A 17,409-nucleotide genomic window follows, 5' to 3' on the forward strand; every position below is an offset into this window, starting at 1 on the left:
ACTTTACGGACGTCGCACTCAACCGGTAACAGTCGTGAATGACATCTGTCCCAGTTCAGTATTTTCGCTTTTACAATCATGAATGAGAAATTACTTTAATTTCAACGAGATCAGCACTAAATAACGTGCATCATCTTGCAAAATGTCGGAAAAGACAAACCTACAGGTATGTTTTCATTCATTCGCTAACGTTATTCAAAATAGGAGAGTTATTCATTTTGAGAGAGTAAGTTAATCAAAACCAAATTTAACTCTAATTTAACCATTTTTTTATTTGACATCACTTGTAAACCATACAGTGCAGCTCCGTTAGTTACGCGATCATGGCATAATTGTTATTTTGCTTTAGTGGTTAATGAGAAGTTACTTCTGAACCACTTGTAGTGTAATATTCTCTAATACTACACCTCTCTATTTGAATGGTGTTGCTTACTCCTCCCTTGTGTGTAACGGACACAGTGAATAGGCATTATTGTCTTATCTACTGAAGCCAGGACACTGGGGTGTAGTGCCTCCTTCATCAGTCTGTCCTGCTATTCTCTAGACATTGCTTTCTCTTCCTCTGAAGACTCCAGCTAATTTCACTACAATGGCAGATGGACCTTATAAATACATTAGGGTCAGAACATAATCCAAATGAACATGTTAGTCTGTGATATTTGTGTTGGTGCTGATTTTTGCTTCAAATTCTTCTTTTACAGGATGCTGATGGCAAAGTCAGCAGGGTGATCCGTGTTGGCACCAGAAAAAGCCAGGTACATTTTCTTATGTACAATTATTGCATATGGTCTATTTTTTTAAACCACAATCCATACATATTTCAAATGCTCGGTTAAAAAAGTATTTGATATATATTTTAATACTTTGGCAAAGCTGAAATTTCAGCAGTCATTACTCCAGTCTTCATCTTTCAGAAATCATTCTAATATGCTGATACTCAATTAATATCTCTTATTATTATCAATATTGAAAACAGTTATGCTGCTTAATGTTTTTCTGGAAATTGTATCACATTTTTTTTCAGGATTCTTTGACAATAATAATAAAAAAAACATTTATTTGAAATAGAAATCTTCTGTATTGTAAATGGCTTTATTGATACTTTTGATCAATTTAAAAGATCCTTGCTGAATTAAAGTATTTATTTATTTGGAAAGATTACTGATTTCAAACTTTTAAACTGTAGTGTACATGCAAATTAGATCATCTAAAATATTGCTAAAATATCTAACCATTTTCATCACCTGATAAATTGGAGAACTTTAATGTACACGTTTCAGTTTTTATGACACCTTGTCATTGGAATAATCCATGTATTTAATGTACCAATGTGTCTTAATTATATTCTCAAGTTTTACTTTTACTTTCCATATTATAAATAATGTCTGTATTTTTTGCCTCATCATCACTTAATACAAGTGTTGCATAGGCAAATGTAGGTTTGTAAGTTTGATTGGGTGGGCCAGTTGTGGTGATGGCTTTGATAAGATTAGGGCGGGTAAAATATTGCTTAGTTTAAGTAAAGAAACCAGTTACAGCCCTCAACAAAAAGATTAGCTTTAAAACACCGTCATATTTTGTGGGAAATTAAATATTGTTGTACTTTTTTCCCTTTTTCAGCTGGCTCGAATTCAGACTGACAGTGTTGTCGAGAAACTCAAGGAGTTACACCCTGATGTTCATTTTGAAATAGGTAAGAGATCATTGCCAAGTATGCAAAACAGTTGTTGGTTATTTGTAATTGAGTTTAGCATGTATGTTAATATTCACTCTACTTAAATTGATTTCCACTTCAACCTTTTTATTTTGTTTCAGTGGCTATGTCAACAACAGGAGATAAAATACTTGACACAGCTTTATCCAAAGTAAGTCCAAATTAAAGTAGAATAACTGATTATTCAATAAAGTGATACTGATGTTATAACTAATTAGTTTTGTAAATGTTATTACTATATGTATTTGTGTTAAAGATCGGTGAAAAGAGTCTCTTCACAAAGGAACTGGAAAATGCTTTGGAAAAAAATGAGTGAGTCTATGCTTCATTACTTCTTTATATCATTCATGTATACTTTGCACTAAGTACAGATTTGTTCACTGGTCCTTTGGTGAATTTGATGTTTCAGGGCTTTGTACTGCTACACTGGTGCTTATGATTCAGTATGAATAATGCTGTTGTAATATTTGTGTCTCTATAGGGTGGACCTGGTCGTGCACTCTTTGAAAGACTTGCCAACTGTTCTTCCTGTGGGCTTCACTATAGGATCTGTGCTGAAGTAAGGAAATCACAATAGTGTTCTTGTGTTCTGAAGTGCTTATACGTTCCTCCACATCTGAAGAGTCTTTTATCTTAAAAGTAGCTGGTATGTCATGTTACAGACAAATTTCAACCAAAATGTACATAAATAATTACTAAATTGTATGGAAAAACTGATATAAGGTATTGCTCATTGCAAATCCGTTTTAATGTATGGTCAACATTGTGATTAACATTTCCTTCTCTTCAAAGGCGAGAAAACCCCCATGATGCTGTTGTCTTGCACCCCAAACATAAAGGCAAATGCCTAGACTCTCTAGCCAACAAGAGGTAAAAGCTTAGTAAAATTATTTTTAAGAGGTAAAATATTTTGAAATATATATTAAAGTACACTAGCGTTTAAAAGTTAGACGTTTTAAGAAATTGATAGTTTCATTCAGCAAAGATACATTAATAAATTAATCAAAAGTGATAATTAACATTAATGATGTGACAAAAGATTTCTATTTCAAATATATGCTGTTCTTTTGTGCTTTTTGTTTATCAAAAAATCAACATTTATATTAATAAGAAATGCTTTTTGAGCAGCAAATCAGCATATTAGAATGATTTCTGAATGATGTGACACTGAAGACTTGAGTAATGGCTGCTGAAAATTCAGCTTTGCATCACAGGAATAAATTACATTTTAAAATATATTCTTATACAGACAACAGTTATTTGAAAATATAATCATTTTTCACAATATTACTGTGGTTACTGTTTTTTGTTCCAATAAAAGCAGTCTTGCTAAGCATAAAAAACTTCATTGAAAAATATAAAAAAATCTTATCCACACCCAAATTTGTAATGGTAGTGCTTAGTGCTGTCAAACGATTAATCGCGATTAGTCCTGAAAACAAATCATCACAGATTAAGCTGCACAACTGTTTTTGCCATTGTGATTCTCCATTAAAATGTTTCCTGTAGTGCTGTATATATACACACACACACATACAGTATATCATTTCGAAAATATTTGCATGTATTTGCAATGCATTTATATATTTATATTCAAATAATTTATATTATATATCAATATATTTAAAATATAAACATAACTTATTAAATATACATGCATGTGTGTGTATTTATATATACATAATAAATAAACACCGTACACACACATTATGTAAACAAAAAAAGTTTTTTAATTAATCGTTTGACAGCACTAATAGCGATATATTTTTTAAGTAAATATTTGCAGGATCTTGAATAATAAATTATATATTTTATATTTGAAGTGTTGTAGGTACCAGTTCTCTTCGCCGGGCCGCACAGCTAAAGAAGAAATTTCCTCATCTGGAGTTTAAAGACATTGTATCTTTCAGGGCAGTGCAGCATTAAAACAAAACTTTTCCTGTTATTGTATGTATATGCAGATAACAAGTAAATGATAATTTCAGTGTATTAACAAGCACTTGATGTTTTGTATGAGGTTATACCTTAACAGTTGTGTTTCAGAGAGGTAATCTCAACACTCGTCTAAAGAAACTGGATGAAAAAGATGACTTTTCAGCCATCATTTTAGCAGCAGCTGGTCTTCAGAGAATGGGCTGGGAGAATCGCATCAGCCAGGTGCCTCTATCCTACTTTAATGAACCTAAGATGCAAATACAATAAAGATTATTGCATCATTTAATCGATAAGCAATTCTATAATGCATATTGACCTCGGTGGTTATCATCTTGCTTCAGATCCTTGGGCCTGATGACTGCATGTATGCAGTTGGACAGGTGGGTAACAATCAGTGTTGCTTTTGTCCTGATCTCCTGCACAGCAGTGAGTGCATTTGTACCATTACATTGAACCTTACATGCTGCTCTTACTGTCTTGTTAAAGGGCGCTCTGGCAGTCGAGGTGAGAGCTCGAGACCAGGACATCCTAGAAATGGTGTCAGTATTAAATGACTCAGACACCGTGTTGAGATGCATCTCAGAGAGAGCCTTCCTCAGACACCTGGTAGGCATCCTGCTGCACTATAATATATATAAATATAATTGATTTAATATTTGAATGAATTCATTATTAACAAAAGAATATACTGTCTTTCAACAGTTTAGGGTCGTAACGTTTTTTGAAAGAAGTTTTCTTATGCTAATCCAGGCTGCATTTGTTTGATAAAAAATATTTAGTTAAAATAGTAATATTGTGAAATATTATTGCATTTTAAAATAAATGTTTTTTATTTTATATTTATTCCTGTGATGGCAAAGCTGGAAATGCTGATTTGGTGCTCAAGAAACTAGGGCTGCAAAACGATCAATTGTGATTAATCGCATTCAGAATAAAAGTTTATGTTTACATACTATATGTGTGCGTGTAATGTGTATATTTATTATGTATATCATGTATATATCAAGGAAAAATATGTTAGATTTATATATAAAATAAATTATATACAAGTGTATATATATATATATATATATATATATATATATATATATATATATATACACACACATACAAATATGTCTTGAAATATATGCATATACAGTATGTGTATTTATATTTACATAATAAATATACACAGCACACAGACACACGCATATAGTATGTAAACATAAACTTTTATTTTGGAATCCGATTAATTGAAATTAATCGTTTTGTAGCCCTACAGGAAACATTTTAATGGAGAATCACAATGGTGAAAACAATTGTGCTGCTTAATCTGTGATGATTTTTTTCAGGACTTAAAGTAAATTAAATTTTATTTAAAAAAAAAAAAACAATTCTTACCAAACCCAAACTTTGAAATGGTAGTGTAAATATTTAATAATAAATTTCAAAACTTTTTAAATACATTTTTTTTAAGGTACAGTGACAATAAATAACAATTTATTTTAATTACAATACAAATGACATGAAGTCATTATATAGAACCTTTTCTGCCAAAAGGTATAAAAATGTATTAAAACCAACAAGAATGCAAAGAATACATTTGTAAGAACTTGTTTTGAACTATTATTTTAATAGGAAGGGGGATGCAGTGTTCCAGTTGCTGTTTACACTGAAGTTAAGAATTCCCAGGTAGTGAAGAGCTTCATGCTGTTTTACTATCGACTCAACTAGAAAGAATGAAAGACAGATCTGAATAACTGTGTGATTGTTTTACAGCTCTACCTGACTGGAGCGGTGTACAGTCTCGATGGTTCAGACAGCCTGAAGGAGACCATGCAGACAAGCGTCAGCTCTGACAATCAGGTTGTTAATCCATAACACAATATACATACAAAAATTCCAATATTCTAAATCCTTCTTTGAATTTTACACTGATTTGAGCATCTGTAACCTTATTATAACCAGGTTGAGGAGCAGGAGAAAGTTGACGAGAAGGTCCAGCGTGTGGGCATCACTGCTTTAAAGCTGTCAGAAGCAGCCCAGGACGCTGCAGTGAAGTTAGGAGTGGACCTCGGAAATCTGCTGCTCAGCAAAGGGGCCAAAGAGATACTGACTGTAGCCAGACAGCTGAATGATGCACGATAGGTACAGTCCTTATCTGTAGCTGAAGACCAACCACCCCCTTACAGAAGTATTTTTATAAATTTCAGTGTCAACATGTGTTATGTCATCCAATGGCCTTTACATTTTGTGTGTTATTAAGATATTGGTTAGTTTTTCACAGAAAATGTTTCTTTGTATTTACAGAAGTTTGATGAAGGTCAATATGCAGTTACTACATACAACAGACTTGCAGTGTGATGCATAATAATAATGCCAAAATAATGACTCCACTATTCACAGAAGTATAACAGAGACACTGGCAAACATGCACTATATCCACATTACAGAGAGCTAATAGATAGAAATGACTTTTGCTCTCATATTAAGCCATGAACATGCAATCATGCCTTTTAAGATAGTGTGTGTTGTATCTAAACACATCCTTATTTGAAACTTGAATTATTCTGGGGTGTACATTTTCTGAAGCTGCTTTAATTTGCATGTATCTATATTTTACCTTCACTGACTCTGGTTATATGCACACGTGAAGTTGTTCAGCATAACCTGTGAACCACTACAAAATGTTTTTTTTTATGAGTCAGCTGTTTTTTTTCATAGATGTAGGGTTTGATTAGTAGAATGTTTTTCATTCCATCTCAGATATTTGCTACTATTATATTTTATGCATATGTTAAATGTTGTCAATTAACCCGTTAAATTGAATCTAACATCAGTGCCTGGAAATTCAAAATATCACCTCTGCAAATCTGTGTATTATAAACTGTTAAAAATATGGAATTCATTAAAGTCCTTGCTTTATTTATTTGGCTAAATGTCTTTGTCGGACATCCTATTGTGCCTGTATTTGTATGATGAAACATGAAAAAATTTAGCCAGTATTCTTTTGTTGTGATTAATATTGTTGTTGTTTAGAGCCATATTTTAACTCGAACCCCGTTGAATCAATGTGAGCATGTGCAAGATTTTTAGAATCTACTGAAATGATTGAATTCTATTAAAAAAACATTTAGTTCTTCATTTTAGTTTAGTTTTATGGCCATTTCAGTGTACGGAAGCGTATTGCATTCACTTGAGGAAATAAAATCTACTCTGTTTTTCTGAATTAACGAGTTAATTATCTCAGAATTACGAGATAATTTTTCATGAAAAAAGGTTTTTGCTCTGTTTTTCTGAATTAACGAGTTAATTATCTCAGAATTACGAGATCATTTTTCATTAAAAAAAAAGTTTTTGCTCTGTTTTTCTGAATTAATGACTTAATTATCTCAGAATTACCAGATAATTAAGTCATTAATTCAGAAAAACAGAGCAAAAACTTTTTTCATGAAAAATTAAGTCATTAATTCAGAAAAACAGAGCAAAAACGTTTTTCATGAAAAATTATCTCGTAATTCTGAGATAATTAAGTCATTAATTCAGAAAAACAGAGTAGATTTTTTTTCCTCAAGTGAATGCAATACGCTTCCGTAGTGGTGCACTTGTAAACTCTGAATAACTTTAAAGGAACACTCCACTTTTTTGGAAATAGGCTCATTTTACACCTCCCCTAGAGTTAAACAGTTGAGTTTTACCATTAGCTTAGCATAGATCATTGAATCGGATTAGACGGTTAACATCTCGCTCAAAAATGACCAAAGCGTTTCGATAATTTTCCTATTTAAAATTTAACTCTTCTGTAGTCACATCGCGTACTAAGACTAACGTTACAGGAAAATTAAAAGTTGCGATTTTCTGGGCCGATATGTCTAGGAACTATACTCATTCCTGCGTAATAATTAAGGAACTTTGCTGCCGTACCATGGGTGCAGCAGGCGCAGTGATATTACTCAGCGCCTGAAAGTAGTTCCCAGCTAAGAAACTAGTTATGGCAGGGCTGTCCAAACTCGGTCCTGGAGGGCAGGTGTCCTGCAGAGTTTAGCTCAAACTTGCCACAGCACCTGCATGGAAGTTTCTAGTATACCTAAGAGCTGGATTAGCTGCTTCAGGTGTGTTTAATTAGGGTTGGAGCTAAACTCTGCAGGACACCGACCCTCCAGGACCGAGTTTGGACAGCGCTGCCTTAAAGAGACTTGTTATGATATAGCTGGGGACTACTTTCAGGCGCTGCGTAATATCACTGCGCCTGCAAAATTCCTTGATTATTACGCCGGAATGAGTATAGTCATATCGGCCTAGAAAAGCGCAACTTTTCATTTTCCTGTAGTCTTAGTACGCGATGTAACTACAGAAGAGTTAAGTTTTAAATAGGAAAATTATCGAAACGCTTTGGTCATTTTTGAGCGAGATGTTAACGGTCTAATCCGATTCAATGATCTATGCTAAAATAAACTAAAAGTGCTACCGCCAGAGATCGGCTGAATGGATTCAAAAATGGTAAAACTCAACTGTTTAACTCTAGGGGAGGTGTAAAATGAGCCTATTTCCAAAAAAGTGGAGTGTACCTTTAATAGCATTGACATAGTTTGTCATTACTTTGAAATAAGGCGTCTACATTTACATAAAACAGCACATTTTGTAAGTTTGGAGGTTTTAAGCAGAGCTGTTTGGTTTTATCTGCTGTATTTTCCAGTCCCAAATAAATCAAGCAGTATAGATGCAATCATGTGGTTTTGATTTTTTTCTCTCTCTACTATTCAAACTGCCTTAGACAGTGAGACACCACTAGGTGTCACAGATTTTTTATTTAATTTATTTTTTTATAATCTTTACTCAAGACCTTACATGTGATGATTGAGGGTATTGGGGATAATAAAGTAAATCATTATGACATTATCAGATAAGGCAGGTTAATTAAGTTTAGCATTGTACATTACTTGATTATTGATTCTGCTTTTGTGTAGAGAGTTAATGTGAAGAAGAGTTAAGCGAAGAGAAATGAGAATGTAGACTTAATAATGGTCTTGACTGAAATCATAAAATATCGGAAAGGATATGTTCTTGTTTTTTTTTATTTATTGTATACAGATGTGCTGAAAGAATTGGGGAAGATTCTGTGACTGAGGAGGAATAAATAAACATGCACATACATCAATACTAATAAGATTTAGTATTGTTCAGAATAAAGAATATAAAAATTTATATTTTAAGGTACATTATGGAAATAAGGCAGCTGTAAACTGTGATTGGACGGGGATAATTTGGGCTAGCTTTCAATATAACAGCAGGTATGAGATTGAAGATATGAGACTGTATTTCCTATTCTTGTTAAAAATATATATTTTCAAAGATTTATTATCAAATTGATTATAGATGCATACTTTTCAAGATTGATGTTTCATATATTCCAGGTACCAGGTGGCATTTAGACAGTGAAGGACTCTCAGATGTCAAGCTTAGACTCGTCCAGATGTTCTAAGGGTGAACTCATTTTATTAGCGTGTGGCTTCTTCTGGCAACCAGTTGTGGCATGTTGCCATTGCATCCACTCATTTTCTCAGGAAATTACATAACACACTGTCCACAGACTTCTATAATCACATACCTGCTTTAATAAACAAACATGCATTTCAAAAACACAAACATATTTCTGTGGCACTCACATTTTTGCACTGATTTTTTTAAATATGTAAAACATAATTTAAACATTTAATAAATGCTAACTAAAAAATAAATAACACTATCATGCAACAAATATCCAATGTAGAAAAATCAAATAATTTGTTTTGTTTTGGTTTCCAAGTGACCGCGAGCTGAAAGAGTTTGGAGCATCATCGATAGTCTGTCTTCTGTTCCATCCATCCCAGGTTTTGCGTCACACTTGCCACCAAACTCTCCTTCAGGACTCATTCAGTTCTTTATCTCCTTCAGGATTACCAGTGGCACAGGACCTGTTTCTGTTCCTTACTGTAAAGAGAAAAGTGGCCTACATTTCAACACTTATATATTTCCCCTTGAGTGTGAGCCTGGGTAAGTGATTACCAGCCTTTGAAGTTCATTGTTAGCAGTAGCATAATTTAACAATACTTGTTTTATCATCTGTGACTGACTTATAACAACAGCATAACGTCTATATATTAAATATATTAGATATTTAATATTTTTATGGTATTATTCTTTTATCTTACTAGGCTACACTATGCTATATTGTGCTATGCCATATTATTATACTAGTATCTTAATAAGTTTTGATAACCTTAACTGGGTTTTCTTTATTATTTAATACAAGTAATAGTGTAATATCATATCATACGTTTATATTTGTAATTATTTATGTGGTCTGTAAATATATGTAAATATAATTTTTTTTTTGTGGAAATTTAGCTCACTTCTCACTTACTTTTCTCAAATATATTTACAATTTAAAGGGTTAATGTTCACAAAATTATTGAATACACACTAAATACTATTTCAACAATCCTCGTTTTCTGATACAAACTGTATGTCACGTTTATGGATGTGTGTTATGTAACACTTGTATATTAACATGCACAGTATCTCACCAAACAGTGGGCAAAAATCAGAGGAGTGGTGGTCATTTGTTGTACACATGTCTATGAAAAATTCTGATTATGTTTCACTGGTTATAATACATTCCAACAAGATTTCCATTGTACATGCTGTCTCCACGCGGCACAATCTACTAATTCTCATGTGAACACTGGAGCGATCCCCTCCTAGTTAGTGTTCTCTGTGGGACTGAGCCAGTGATGCCTGTCTCTGATTCCGCTCTTCCTTTTGGCTCCAAACTCCAGGGACTTACATCTAGCTAGTCAAATCAATGTGTCAGCACAATGCAGTCTCTCGGAGGAAACCAAATCCCAGCCTTTTAGAAGATCTCCAAATTCTAAACCAGATCAATTAGACAGAGTAGGGGCCACTCCTGAATGAGCAGACAGTGTAAAGAGCTTTGCATTTCAAGGGGAAAGTATAGGAAGACACTCCCATTGAAGATTTCTCATTTTGAATAGTGATGCATAATATGATGACTCTTCGCATTTCTTTAATAGAAGAAGAGTCTATCACATGGATCAGGGTATTCTGTACTTTTCTATTGATACATTTTTATACAGAACATTTCAGTAATGGCTGCTGAAAATTCAACTTTGCATTACAGTAATATTTTTTTTTTAAATACGTTAAAATAGAAAACAGATATATTATATTGTTATAATATTTTGCACTAATACTGTTTTTTACTGTATTTCTGATCAAATAAATGCAGCCTTGGGGAGAATAAGAGACATATTTTAATAACATAAAAAAACTTTTGACCGATATGGTCACAGCACTGAATGATTTTTGCTCTCTTTAGACCTTTGGAATGGCAGTGAAGGCATCTGATTTGGGGTCAGTTAGTATTGCTATGGAGGACAGCCTGTGTAATGAAGGAATACAGCCACAGGAAGCTCCACTGCTAACCCATCTGAAAAAGGTAGAGAACCACATTACAGAGGCACAGCGCTTCTCTCACCTGCCCAAACGCACTACTGTGGACTTGGAGTTCAGAGACCTGTCCTACACCATCAGAGAAGGGCCGTGGTGGAAGAAACAAGGTCAGGAGATCATATTTTACACATTTTGATCAAGGTAACCATAAATAATCTGTCAAACTCATTTAACTCATCGGTCCTAAATAGTGCATGACTTGTAGTTTTCACCTCATTAATTTGAAACAGACCTTAAGTATGGGGTCTATATAAGACAATATTATAATCATAAGACACCATCATCAGAAGTTTCAAAAAAAGAAAAAGAAAAAAAGAAATAGACACAGTATATGTGCTACTTTTCTGTTTTATTAGATAGTCACTAAAACAAGCTGTGAATTTATTTGTTTTTTGAAGACAATTTTGTATTTATAAAATGTATTATTTTTAAAATGCATAAATAAATAAAAAATGCACAAATATATATATATTTAGATACATTTGATAAATTATACAAAATAGCTAAACATAGATTATTGTTGGTTATGAGGCAATTTAAAACCATTTTTATATCAATATAATTGTGTGAAAGTTTTTGCAAAAAACTTTAAAGAAAAGAGATAAATGGTTTATCAATAATGCATCTGTCATATCTCAAGGGAGAAATAAAGCGGAGCAGGAAACAAGACAGAATGAAGAAGAAAGAAAAAATAGAGAAAATGGACAACTCAGAGGTCCTCTATGAATAACTGTTCACAAATGAACTCAACACAACTCAGAATTTTAGACCAGATCAGAATAGCAGAGAAATCAAATTTTAGAAATAAAATGGAGCCTAAATGATGGTTACTATGTGTAATAATAGCCTATTATTACATATCTTTTGGCTGTACAAGTCAAATAGGAAATTAAAACAGGTCTTGGCTAGATGCATGCTCTTGAGTAGCAACTTTTGTTCATGTGCAAAGCAGAATACGGTAAGCAATTTTAATTTAGCAGCTTAGCATCCAGAGGAGATTAAAATCACATTAGAACATGACTAATGCAGGCCTTTTTGCTTTCCTATCAGACCTTTAGATCGATTGATTTGCAGGTAATGTAATGAATGCTGGTATCTCATACTGATCACTTCTGTTTTTATCTGATGAAGCTGACTCATGCACTGTCTAGTCATGCTCTGTCTGGCCTGAAGATAGCAGATGGTTCTTTACTCTTGTGATTTATTGGTGAAAGCAGTGTGGAAGATTCCACTCTTTTACAGCCTTCAAATGCCAACGGGACTTTTATTTTTGCAGTGCCATCACTACAAGTAGTTTAAATTAGATGAGATCACATCTGACATCACTGGGGACAAAAAAAGTTTCAATTGGAAATTGGCTTCTGACATCATCCTAATGCTTGTGCCTTTTTATGCTGATTTATGCACTATGATGATCAGATACAGAATGTAATATATTTGTAAATATGGTAGATATGAAATGTAAAAGTGATAAATGTAATTTGCACTCCCTATGTTTCCACTGTCCCTTTCCATTGTGGCCTAAAGGAAAAATAACCAATAATGATAATATGGTGGTCAGTAAATGACTTCTAAACATTCAGTGGACATGTATGGGAATAAAGTCAAAGGGTAAAGGAGAGGGCTTTCCTGTGATTTGACTGTGAGAACAGCTTTTGGGCTAATAGGCTGATAATTGGGGCACCTTGCTTTGAAATACTGTAAGTCAGACTTTTTTTTTTTAGAAATACTATATCAGTAACTCATAAAAATGTCATAACTCTTTTAATGAGATCTTTCGGTCTTATGCGTTGGGTGAAAGCCATCGTGGTGGACTCATAGAAAGGTCAATGAGCAGACTTGTCGAGAATGGTTTAATTAGCCACTGTACGTAAAGGTCTTGGAGCCTAATTCTTTCATCACCTTTATCACTTGCTTTCTCACATTTCTTAGCTTTGGAGAAATATGTAGTACAGTCATGAGGTTCACGGATTAAACCATGCTTCTTATTTGAAGGGATTAACTGCAAGTGGACCGATTGTTCCAAAGGAGAACCATATGATGCCAAGCATATATATTTTTTTCTTCCAGGTTATAAGGCCTTACTCAAGTGTCTATCGGGGAAGTTTTGCAGTCAGGAACTCATTGGCATTATGGGCCCCTCTGGGGCTGGAAAATCCACTTTGATGAACATCCTGGCGGGATACAGGTGAGGATACAGTATAGGTGCAAAATTGATCTGAACAAAAATAGTGAGAAAGCATGCTTTTTTTCATTACAGTTGTTTGTATTATTGGTCAGCTTTATTGTGAATTAAAAGAAATTGCTAATAAATACATTTATTACATTTTAAATTTGATTTAAATTAAATTAAAAGTTAAATTAAATCTTGAAAGCTTCCATACCTATCCAGATAATCAGTAACCAGATACATGTAATGGCATTATGTAATTTAATTACAAAATAAATGTAACTGTAATCAGTTACAGTTACTGAGAGCAATTAAATTACAGTTACCTATGAAAATATTAACGATTAACGATTACATTTGAATTTTTTTCACACACACCCACATACAGATTTAATTGATTTCTTTCATAAATTGCATTGACTGCTCTAAAATATTAGACAGCAATGTTTTAGGAGTTTAGGACACAGATTAGGACACATGCTTATTCAATAACTTTTATTTCCTATTTGGGTTTATGTATATGCTTTATTTTTTAAGATTAACCTTTTTTCCAAGGTATTGTTAGATGCCATTGTTTCCTGTCATAGCAAAGATTTGATTTCAAAAACAGTATCATAGCTATTAAACTCTGTATTTAACCTCAGAATGATCTCAAAATAAAAAGACGCACTAAAGTCAGGTTTTTTGGTGGCTGTGCTTTAAAATTAAATTATTATAATCTTAATTCCAGTGATGATTTTGAAAGTCTGACAGTAATCAGCTCCAAGACCTATCATTCAATAATGATAAACCGTGGTTTACTGGGAAACTCAAACAGCTTCGTCAGGCCAAAGAGGACGCTTACAGAAGTGGGGATAAAATCTTGTATAACCAGGCCAGGAACAGACTAACAAAGGAGATCAGAGTGGCTAAAAAGAACTACTCTGAGAAGTTGAAAAAAGAACTTTCAGCCAACGATCCGGCGTCGGTATGGACTGGTCTGAGGAACATCACCATGTACAAGTCACCACCCCCACAGTCTGCAGAGAATCAACAACTGGCTGACGATCTCAATGTGTTTTACTGCAGATTTGAAAAGGCCAGATTGACACCCAGCACCCGCTCTGATCTGCACTTCACACATTCACCTTCCCCCCCTGCAACCCCCCTTACTCCCTCCCCCACCATTCTACCTGCGTTTAAAGTCTGTGTAGAGGATGTGAACCGGGTCTTCAGAAAACAGAAATCTAGGAAAGCTTCAGGACCAGACGGTATTTCACCTGCCTGTCTAAAAGTCTGTGCTGACCAATTGGCCCCCATCTTTACACAAATCTTCAACAGATCTCTGGAGCTGTGTGAAGTTCCCCGCTGCTTCAAACGCTCCACCATCATTCCCGTCCCCAAAAAGCCCAAAATCACTGGACTTAATGACTACAGACCTGTCGCACTCACGTCTGTGGTCATGAAGTCACTTGAGAGACTGGTCCTGGCCTACCTGAAGGACATCACTAGACCCTTGCTGGATCCTCTTCAGTTTGCCTATAGAGCAAACAGGTCTGTGGATGACGCTGTCAATATGGGACTGCATTACATCCTGCAACACCTCGACAAACCTGGGAATTATGCAAGGATCTTATTTGTGGACTTCAGCTCGGCCTTCAATACCATTATACCTGACCTTCTCTCAGACAAACTGAGACAGCTCTCTGTGCCCTCCTCCATCTGTCAGTGGATCACCAGCTTCCTGACAGACAGGCAGCAGCTAGTGAGGCTGGGCAAACTCACATCCAGGACTCTCACCATCAGCACTGGCGCCCCTCAGGGTTGCGTTCTCTCCCCACTGCTCTTCTCCCTCTACACGAATGACTGCACATCAAAGGACCCCTCTGTCAAGCTCCTGAAGTTTGCGGACGACACTACAGTCATAGGCCTCATCAAGGACGGTGACGAGTCTGCTTACAGACAGGAAGTTGAGCAGCTGGCTGTCTGGTGCAGTCTTAACAACCTGGAGCTGAACACGCTCAAAACTGTGGAGATGATAGTGGACTTCAGGAGAAACCCCCCTGCTCTCCCCCCACTCACCATCATGAAAAGCACTGTGACTTCAGTGGAGTCATTCAGATTCCTGGGCACCACCATCTCTCAGGACCTGAAGTGGGACAATCACATTGACTCTATTGCGAAAAAGGCCCAGCAGAGGCTGTATTTCCTCCGCCAGCTAAGGAAGTTCAACCTGCCTCAGGAGCTGCTGAAACAGTTCTACTCTGCAATCATCGAGTCTGTCCTATGTTCTTCTATAACTGTTTGGTTTGGTTCAGCTACCAAAACAGACATCAGAAGACTACAACGGACAGTTAGGACTGCTGAGAGGATTATCGGTGCCCCTCTGCCCAGCCTCCAAGAACTTTACACCTCCAGAGTGAGGAAAAGGGCTAAGAAAGTCACTCTGGACCCCTCACACCCAGCTCACTCTCTCTTTGTACTGTTGCCCTCTGGCCGGCGCTACAGATCACTGAGCACCAGAACAGCCAGACACAAGAACAGTTTTTTCCCCCAGGCCGTATCCCACCTGAACAACACATAACACACCCCGGTACTGTACATCTGTAAATAACCCATCAAACCTTCATCTGTACACAGGACACATGCACATTCATAGTTCTGTCTATGGCCAAGTCTCTTTTCTGTATATTTTTATTTTTATTACTATTGTTATTCTTAATTATTGTATATTCTCTTCATTAGTGTTCTTTATCACCTTAATTATATGTTGTCTGCACTATGTTTGTACTTTCTGTACTGGTAGCTCATAACACCAAGACAAATTCCTTGTGTGTGCAAACACACTTGGCAATAAAGCTCTTTCTGATTCTGATTCTGATTCTGATTCTATAAGGTTAACCCTGCCTGTTTCAAAATGATTAACAGTTGAAAACATTAGAAATGTAGAAAAGTAGTCGAATGTAATCAGTTACATTACTTTAAAAAAAGTAATTGAAATAGTTACACTGCATATTACATTTTAAATAGGGTAACCTTCCCAACACTGCTGGTTGTCTTGTGTGTTACAGGGAAACAGGAATGACTGGAGATATCCTGGTAAATGGAAAGATCCGAGACCTCCGAAGCTTTCGTAAAATGTCCTGTTACATTATGCAAGAGGACAAATTACTACCCCACTTGACTGTTCAAGAAGCAATGATGGTGAGTCTCTGTAAGGTGAATGGCGTAGTAAAGGATGCCCCCTGCTGCTGGTTTGGTGTTAATGCCCAATATAACAATCACTTCCTAATGCTTAGTCACCTGCAGAAAAAACAAGGAACACACAGAACTCAACTGAATGTTTTCTAGGTATCAGCCAACCTGAAGCTCAATGAAGACACAGAGGTGAAAAAAGAGCTGGTAGGTAAAGCCCATCACCTCATTCACACTTGCCCCAAATGTTTCCCTCTGAAATTTCACCTATTTTCTGTGTGTTTATGTTGACATGCAGATAAAAGAAATTTTGACAGCCCTGGGACTGCATGAGTGTGTCCACACTCGAACTGTGTGTCTCTCTGGGGGCCAGTGTAAGCGGTTGGCTATTGCCCTTGAGCTAGTAAACAACCCCCCAGTCATGTTTTTTGATGAGCCCACCAGGTAATGATGTTATCGTATTGTGACACTAATAGCCTAAATCAGCATTATTTAGATGCTTGTAGCATTAACAGATACTGTATATTTTTGTCTTTCTTTTTGATTTCAGTGGTTTGGATAGCGCATCCTGTTTCCAGGTAGTGTCATTGATGAAGTCTTTGGCACAAGGAGGGCGAACTATCATTTGCACTATTCACCAGCCCAGTGCCAAACTATTCGAGATGTTTGATAAGGTATGTGCATGTGCAAATCTTTTTGGAAATCTTCAGATCATGCCACTCATTATTTCAATCCTTCTGGATGTCCTTCACAGCTGTATATTTTAAGCCAAGGCCAGTGCATATACAAAGGAAGTGTCCCATACCTCATCCCTTATTTGAGAGGATTGGGTCTTCACTGTCCCACATACCACAATCCTGCAGATTTCAGTAAGTTTTATTTTAATGCAAAAGATTTCCGTTTCAAATAAATGCTGTTCTTT

The 17,409-nt window shown here is 35.4% G+C and overlaps 2 protein-coding genes across 4 annotated transcripts in view; both read left to right on the plus strand.

Annotated features, from left to right (window-relative positions):
- LOC306854445 (porphobilinogen deaminase-like) lies at positions 1–9,077 on the plus strand. Of its 3 annotated transcripts, XR_013782842.1 has the most exons (16): positions 533–619; positions 702–755; positions 1,621–1,693; positions 1,816–1,865; positions 1,971–2,026; positions 2,196–2,273; positions 2,507–2,584; positions 3,538–3,613; positions 3,758–3,871; positions 3,991–4,029; positions 4,136–4,255; positions 5,270–5,323; positions 5,411–5,497; positions 5,600–5,779; positions 8,846–8,922; positions 9,046–9,077. XR_013782842.1 is itself a non-coding variant. In XM_079392435.1 (15 exons), the coding sequence occupies exons 1-14, from the start codon at positions 143–145 to the stop codon at positions 5,777–5,779; spliced, it is 1,083 nt and encodes a 360-aa protein (XP_079248561.1). In that variant the 5' UTR covers positions 1–142; the 3' UTR covers positions 5,942–6,558. The 3 variants fall into 3 exon arrangements, 2 of the variants coding, with proteins under 2 accessions (XP_079248561.1, XP_079248560.1); XM_079392435.1 differs by lacking the exons at positions 533–619; positions 8,846–8,922; positions 9,046–9,077 and adding exons at positions 1–166; positions 5,942–6,558; XM_079392434.1 differs by lacking the exons at positions 8,846–8,922; positions 9,046–9,077 and adding an exon at positions 5,942–6,558.
- The window catches only part of LOC306854450 (NLR family member X1-like), a 24,278-nt gene continuing 15,914 nt past the window's right edge, over positions 9,046–17,409 (plus strand). Inside the window, 8 exon segments of the mRNA XM_079392442.1 lie at positions 9,046–9,664; positions 11,010–11,250; positions 13,214–13,331; positions 16,364–16,496; positions 16,644–16,694; positions 16,786–16,931; positions 17,038–17,234; positions 17,237–17,356. Coding sequence (XP_079248568.1) covers positions 11,019–11,250; positions 13,214–13,331; positions 16,364–16,496; positions 16,644–16,694; positions 16,786–16,931; positions 17,038–17,234; positions 17,237–17,356 — 997 coding nt within the window. The 5' untranslated portion in view covers positions 9,046–9,664; positions 11,010–11,018.

The sequence above is a fragment of the Barbus barbus genome, assembly GCF_936440315.1.
Source record: "Barbus barbus genome assembly, chromosome: 34".
Classification (NCBI taxonomy): Eukaryota; Metazoa; Chordata; class Actinopteri; order Cypriniformes; family Cyprinidae; genus Barbus; species Barbus barbus.